The 7,740-nt window shown below is 51.0% G+C and overlaps 1 protein-coding gene across 1 annotated transcript; it reads right to left on the bottom strand.

Annotated features, from left to right (window-relative positions):
• Window positions 1-653: 653 nt before the first annotated feature.
• INSM2 (INSM transcriptional repressor 2) lies at window positions 654-2,330 on the bottom strand (the record flags this gene model as incomplete). Its single annotated transcript, XM_081090112.1, has 1 exon — window positions 654-2,330. The coding sequence occupies one exon, from the start codon at window positions 2,328-2,330 to the stop codon at window positions 654-656; it is 1,677 nt and encodes a 558-aa protein (XP_080946238.1).
• Window positions 2,331-7,740: the final 5,410 nt, after the last annotated feature.

Genomic DNA, 7,740 nt, shown 5'->3' with positions numbered 1-7,740 from the left:
CAGCTGCTTCCTGTCAAGTAGCTCACTCCCCACCTCCAAACACTAACTTAAAAGTAGACTAATACTGAGAAAAGGAAAGCTTACAGGGAGATCCCCACATCCCCCAAAGCAAAAATATCCTATTTCCTACCTACAGACACAGGTCTTGAATCTCCCCCCACCCCTAAAGTTTGGCACCAGTCACAACTTTTAATTCACAGAATATACAATGCAAGATATCTGACCCTATTGAAACAGAAACTAAATAGGTGCCTGCGATGACAACAGGAAAAAAAAAAGTGACTGTGGACATTGAGACATGCACGCATTCACTGCGACTTTCCATAGGAATTACAAGTCATATGGGATTCATTAGGACCTTCAGAGTTTGGGAGGCGAGGGGGATCCTATTTTCATGGGGAAAGAGAAGGATTTAAAGCTGGCAGTCCTTGGCCTCGAATGTTTATAACCATCCATATACATAACCTGTTCTGGAAAGGGAGTTTACATTTTGCTGTCCGCTCCTATGTCAGAACATCGACTACTGAGACTTTTAGGAGAGAACATACAGGAAGGACATGAGGTAAACTTGCAAGTTGAAGAGAGCCCTACAGAAATTCCCATGATCTGTTTCCTCAGGGGCCAACCTCGCAAACTCTCGGGTCTCCGGGCCCTCAACAGCCTGGCCGCAATGGCATCTGCAGCAGCAGCACCTGCCGACTCTCTGAGGGGTGGCACTTATTGATGTGCCGAGTCAGCCCCGGGGAGCTAAAGAAAGTGGACGGGCAGTGCTTGCACGAGAAAATCTGCTGAGCACTCCCGTCGGCTGCCCCTCCTGGGCTCGGAGCTTCCGGGACTGCCCCAGCCAAAGCTGGCAGGAGCAGCTCCTCCCGGACAGCGTGCCACAGCCGGTGCTTGTCCCTGATGTCTGCGGACGGGAAGTGCGCCCCGCACAGTGGGCAACTGAAGGCCAGTGGGACCCCGCGTTCGGAGCCAAAGCCTGGGGCAAGCGCGCGGGCCGAGCCCGCCTCGTGAGTGCCCAGATGCTTTCGCAGATAGGCTTGGCGACGGAACTTTTTGTGGCAATAGGGGCACACGAAGATCTCGGGTCCCCCGGCACCACTGGCACTGCCCGGCCCAGGCAGTCGACGCCCCAGTACCCCTTCCGTGTAGGGGACCCGAGGCAGCGGTGCCTCGAGGTGGGACAACACCTGGAGACCCTGGGATGGGGAGCCCTCTGGGCGCGGCTCCACCCCGGAGCTGTCCCTGGCCTGCAGGTGCTGACTTTCCGTCTGCTCTGCCCGGCTGTTCTCCTTCCCCTCCGCCAGAAAAGAAGCAACAGCCCCGGAATCCGGGGAGGACGAAGGAGGAAGCTTCGCGTCAATCGAGGAGACTGCGGCGGCGTTTGTCACTGCGGGACGCGGCTTGTGCCAGCGGCGATGGGAGGCGAGGTTCGCCGGGCAGCTGAAGACCTTATCGCACTCGGGGCAGCGGTACTCAACGCGAACGATGCGGGAGCAGCGGTGCTGCGCCAACGCGAACGGGTCCGCGTACTGTTCCTTGCACAGCTGGCAGATGAACTCCCCCAGCGGCGTGCGGCTGCCCCCCAGGCCCCGGGACGGGGCTCCGGGCTCCTCCTCCTTGATCTTCAGGCCTAGGACCGGCGATGTGGTCACTTCATCAGCGAAGCTCAACTTCCTCATGGCCTTTGGCTTCTTGACTCCTGCGGCCGCAGGCCCAGACACGCAGCCCGGAGGCGCCTTGGCGCGGCGTTCGCCGGTGGCGGGACGCTTCAGGCTGTGCAGGGTGGCCGAGAGCGGCGCGGGGTCCGGATGGAGCGCGGGCTCTGGGAACGGTGCCCGGAGCGGCAGCTGGAACTGCTCCCCCGAGGTCGGTGCGGCTGCCGGTGCCAGTGAGCAGGAGAAAGCGGCCACGGCCGCGGCGCCCCCGGGGAAGGACTCAGCGGAGGCCGGCGAGCGGAGGCAGCGCTCCAGAAACGCCCGGCGCAGCTCCACGCCCACCGGCTTTGCAGGGCTGGAGCTGGGCCTGGGACTCTCCCTGCCATCCGCCCTCCACTCGGCACCTTCCCGCCCACCCGCCCCCGGGCTCACCCCAGCTGCCCGACAAGGCGACCCCGACAGTTCCCGGGCCGCCGTCTCCTCCAGCCCCCTTCCGGGCTCCTGGCTAGAGGGTGCCGCCTGCTCCGCATCCGGCCGGGGGGCCCGGGAAGCCTCCTTGGCGAAGGGCGGCGCCCCCTGGGGCTCCGGTAGGGGGAAGACCCGGTGGGCTAGGCGCACTCGGTACGCGCCGCCTGTCCGTTTAGTTCGCTTCACCAGGAAGCCCCTCGGCATGCTGGAGTCGGGAGCGCTCGGGGGCAGGGAGTGATGGGGGTGCTACGAGGCTGAGCGGGCGAGCACCGCGGCGGCCCGAAGAGCTTCGTTGCGGCGGTCATGCCTGCTCAGCCTTTATAGCTGAGACACAGGCCCGGGCACCGCCGGCGCCTCGGGGCTGCGCTGGCCAATCAGGAGTGGGAGCGGGCTCCGGGGCGGGGTTTTCGCGGAGCCGGGCTCTCGGGGTCCACCCGCGGGCGGCGAGCGCGCCCCTGCCCGCCTCCCCGGGACCTGCGCGTCTTCCGGCCCCAGCAGTCGGCCTAGGGGCTGCCCGAGGCTCCCCGCTCCCCCGCCGCCGCCCCACGGGAGAGCGAGAAGACGGAAGAAGGTGGCCCGGAGTGTGAGGAAGCTCCGCGCTCCCCACTGCAGCCGCCTCCGGGGACTGCACGGGGAGCCCTGCTGGGGGCCACCTAACGGCGCCCTCCCGCCCGTGGCTCCCTCCCGTGCGCCGCGGCCCTGCTGCCCCAGTGCGGGACCTGAGGGCAAAGCCCCGCCCTGCGGAGCCGAGCTGCGAGGAAGGGGCGGCGGGTTTCGGGGAGGCCACCAGGTGGGTATCAGCCGGGGAATGGGTTAAGGTCCTCTGCCTGGATCGAGCTGATGAGAAGCTGCGCCCGGGCGGCAGGGCTGCTAAATCCGCCGCCCGGTTCCTACACTTGACGGCGGCGGGAGCACGTCCGCCATCCAGTATCGATCCAGACTGCGCGCGTCTGTGACACCATGAGGATTCATCTGGGGAGAAGGGCTCTCAGCGCGGGGGAGCGTGCGTGCTGGCCGGCTGCTGGGGCTCAGGAGCGGGCGCGCTTCTGGGCCCTGGTCCTCGGGGATTATCAACGCCCCCCGCCCGATGGGAACAGGCGTGGGGTGGGGGAGCTAGAATCTAATTTTCCACTGTCCTCAGATAAAGTGGTTTCTCTGTTCACACCTTCCACTTGTACTGCCCAGAGACATGACTTGGTGCTTAACTGGCATGTTTAGCATGGAGTAGATCGAGTGAGAAATACCGGTGGAATCAGGATTAAGTCTGCTTCCCCTTACAGAAGTGATACTTCGCAAAAAGTGTGCTGTAGGCCAAACTCCCTAGATTTCCATCCAGCACCCTGTGATGTGCCGCACACTGTTTTAAACACTGGAAGATATTTGAAAGTGTCTAATACTAGCCAGGCTGTGAAATAATTAGGAAATACATTACAGATGTATAATAAAGTGCCCAAATCCATAATATAGACATAAGTACAATGTGAGAATAAGAAGGGGAAAGAGCTATGTGTCTGAGTCTCCTTACAAAACCAAATTGGAGCAACAGCCTGAGCAATGTGTCTAGTCATCAGTAACACATACTGTCTCCCTTCCAGCGAAGGAAGTGTTTTTACAGGGAGAGCATTATTTTTAAGCCGATTTGGGAGTATGTTAATCATTGGCTATATTTTAGGCACTCTACTTAAGTAATCTCTAATATTTGCACACAGGGGCACACAAAACAAGGACATATTATTACTCTCCTTTTTTGATGAAGGGATTGAGCCACACAAAAAAAGTCAGATAACTGGTAAAAGTCCCCAGGAGCCCAGACTCACACGGAGTCCTGGCTAATTCCAAATCTCACTCTTCAACTCATTTTTTTCTGATCACATCCCACAATAAGACATATTTTACATTACACACACAACTGAAATAAAAGATTCACAAAATAATGCCCTTAAGTAGTCCATTGCATTCTTGTTTTTCTATTTCATTTTTCAAAATGCTCATCATAGCAAACAAATTGATTTCATAACTTACTAATAGATTAGGGCCCAAAGTTTGAAAAACACCATCATTATGGTATTTTCTACTAAATAGCATAAAATTAACTAAATAAACCTGACACTTTATAATCAAAATTAATATTCTGAATCACTACTTAAACCAGCATTTGCACTCTGGGTATATACACAAAAGAACTGAAGACATCTAAAACACACACTTGTACACTAATGTGCATGGTAGCATTATTCGCAATAGCCCAAAGATTGGGGGGGGGGGGGCGGGAGGAAACAAGCCATTGTTCATCACAGATAAATGTGTAAACAAAAAGTGGGATATATACAAATGATAGAACATTACTCAGCTATTAAAAAAATGAATGCTGATACTTACAACATGGATGAATCTTGCAAAAATTATGCTAAGTGAAATGAGCCACAATAGGACAAATATTATAAGATTTCACTTATATGAAATATCTAGAATAGGCAAATTCATAAAGATAGAAAATAGATTATTGGCTATCAGGTACTGGGGAAATAGGAACTTACTGGTTATAGAGTTTGTTTTGGAGTGATAAAGTTTTGTTAATCAATAGTAGTGATTAATGGACAACATTGTGAATGCAATTAATGCCACTGGATTGCACATTTAAAATGTGTTAAAATGAAGATTTTTGTTATACTTTTTTAACCACACAAAAAATTTTCACATACACAAAAGAATGGAAGGAAAAATCATGATATATGTCAGATTATAAAAAGAATATAAAGGAGCAGGTAACGTAATTTGAACTTTATTACATGTGACAGGCAAGGAGAACCATTTAAAGTTTTAAAGTTAGGGAGTGACATTTGGGTTTGAAATTGCATGAGGGAAAATATCTTTAGCTATATTTCCTGCCAGAGAGAAAAAGGGAAATGCCAATATATGGGCCTCTTCCTCTCAGACCCTTTTAAACACCTGAAAATGGGTGTCTGTTTCTAGAAAAGAAAAAACAAAAGATGAAAACTTAAAAAGTCAAAAGAGCAGTTAATGATGTGGAATGTTTAATGAAGTAATTGACAGAACTGATATGCAATACATATTTTGGAATGAATGGTGCTAGTTATTAGATGGCAGCAGACGTGTGCAGCCATCTATCCAGCCGTCCTGTCTTCCATGTGTACATCACTCAATCACTCATCAAATACCGCTGTGTATTCTGTCTGTGTCAGTTCAGAAACACAGTGTTCAAGGAGTAACTTTCCTGTCATTTTCAGGAAAACTAATTTGTGTAGGAGAAGGTCCGCCAGCAGCTATTTTTATTTCTGGCCACCATTGTACAGAAATTTCCCCCGAAATGTCTGGTTAACCCAGAGGGCATCATCATCACTCAGGTGGCCAAAGGGTTTGCTTCAGTGCCGCCCTTGGCAGCCTGCAGTCCTTCCCGCGTGAGGGAGCGGCGGGGTGCTGCCGCGCTGCCGCCTGCGCAGCTCCCTCTCCTGGCGACATTCCCACTCCACCCCTTCTCTGCCCTCCCTGCTCCTCAGCCCCTCAACCCCCAACACCCAGTGAGCATCCAGACTCCATTAAAGGACGGTCTCCTGAGTTCCATTGCCCACGTGCATCTGTATTCTCCACACCCTGTAGCACTTGTACTGGCAGCACCATTGCGTGAGTACCATGCAACAGCTCACAATGATTAGTATAATAATACACAGCTGTGTCTCCTCATTATTTAAAGAAAAAAGAGAATTGCTGTCACATTTTCTAACAAATCCAGTAATCCCCCCCCCACCCACCCCCCCCCCCCCACCCCCGGCTCCGGTATAATTTGATAATCTTTCTGGAAATCAGTTTGGCACTGTATATTGGGAGCTTTTAAAAGCGCGTATACCCGCCCTGGCCGCAACTCAGGCAGCCTGTGCATGGAAGGGTTGCAGGTTAACTAAGGATTGTGGGTTCGCCTCTAGCTCTAGGTCCACGTGTGTGGAAAGCAACCAATCTCTCTCTCCCTCTCTCTCTCTCTCTCTCTCTCTCTCTCTCTCTCTCTCTCTCTCTCTCTTTCTCTCTCTCTCCTTTCCTCCCTCCCTCCTTCCTTTCACTGTCTGTCTCTAAAAAAAGTGACACCCCTCCAAAAGAAAACACACACACACAAAAACCATATATACCCAAAGAAGAAAAAAAATAAAAACATACCTTTTTATTACTCTTTAGTAAATCACCCAAAAGAAGGGCAGCGATTTGCACACAAGGCTGTTTATCAGTGTTATTTGTAATTGCAAAAAATCAGAAAATAACTTGAGTAAATCGTGGTGCAGCTACTCTACAGATAATTTTGTAGCCATAAAAACAAAATGACATGGACAAATATATATGCCATAATGTTAAGCAAAAACAGTTGCATGCACAATAAAGAGCTTGATTATGAAAGAACAAAATGAATAAAACACCAGAAGGAAATATGCCAAAATGTTGTTGGAGTTGCCTCTAGTTTGTAGGGATTTTAGTTCTTTGAAACTTTTGTTAGAATTATTTCGCAATAAGCATATATCAGAAACAAGTCAAGTAAAAGCTACCTTGGAGCCTTTCTGGTGGTAGATGTGGCGCCCCTTCCCTTAGACACTGTTGGGGGAAATGGCAGTGCCACATCAAATGGGAATCACACAGGTAAGCAGCATTCTCCAGAGTCACCTGCTTGCACTCTGGCCCTGGAAAAGAGGCGACAAGCTTCTATCATGCCACACACCTTCCGGTGGAGGAACACTTTTGGGAAGAGACGAAGGGCTAAAGGCGGGGGAGAGAAAGAGTTCAGATGGATGCCCTCCACTTGGGTAGATCCTTAATGTATGTACTCTTCTTTCTCCGTTCTCCCACTTGGAAATTATGATAAGCACAGAGAGATGCAAATTGAAATGACAATGAGGTATCACTTCAAACCTGTCAGAATGGCTACCATCAACAAATCAACAAATGACAAATGCTGGGGAGGATGTGGAGAAAAAGGAACCCTTCTGCACTGCTGGTCGGAATGCAGACTGGTGCAGCCACTGTGGAGAACAGTATGTAGTTTCCTCAAAAAGTTAAAAATGGAACTGCCATTTGACCCAGCGATCCCACTTCTAAGAATATATTCTAAGAAATCCAAAAACCAATCAGAAAGAATATAAGCAACCCTATGTTCATAGCAGCACAATTTACAATAACTAAGATCTAGAAACAGCCCAAGTGCCCATCAGTAGATGAGTGGCTAAGAAAGCTGTGGTACATTTACACCATGGATACTCTGCAGCAGTGAAAGAGAAGAATTTCTTGCCATTTGAGACAGCATGGAGGGCCCCGGAGAGTATCATGCCAAGTGAAATAAGTCAGTCAGAGAAAGACAACCATCACATGATCTCACTCATATGTGGAATCTAATTAACAAAATAAACTGGTGAACAGAGAGGACCCAGAGACGTAGAAGCATGGAACAGAGTGTGGAATCTCAGAGGGAAGGCGGGGAGGGTGGGTGGGTGGGAAGTAATTAACCAAAGACCTTGTATGCATATATGCATAACCCCTGGACACAGACAATCAGTTGGTGGCAGCCTGGGCTGGAGGGGGCTAATGAGGGGAAAGGGGGAACATATATAATACTTTCAAC

This window comes from Myotis nattereri (genome assembly GCF_964212035.1).
Source record: "Myotis nattereri genome assembly, chromosome: 1".
In the NCBI taxonomy this organism is placed as follows: domain Eukaryota; kingdom Metazoa; phylum Chordata; class Mammalia; order Chiroptera; family Vespertilionidae; genus Myotis; species Myotis nattereri.
The sequence above is the reverse complement of the archived record's forward strand: the minus strand, read 5'-3'. Positions and strand labels throughout refer to the sequence as shown.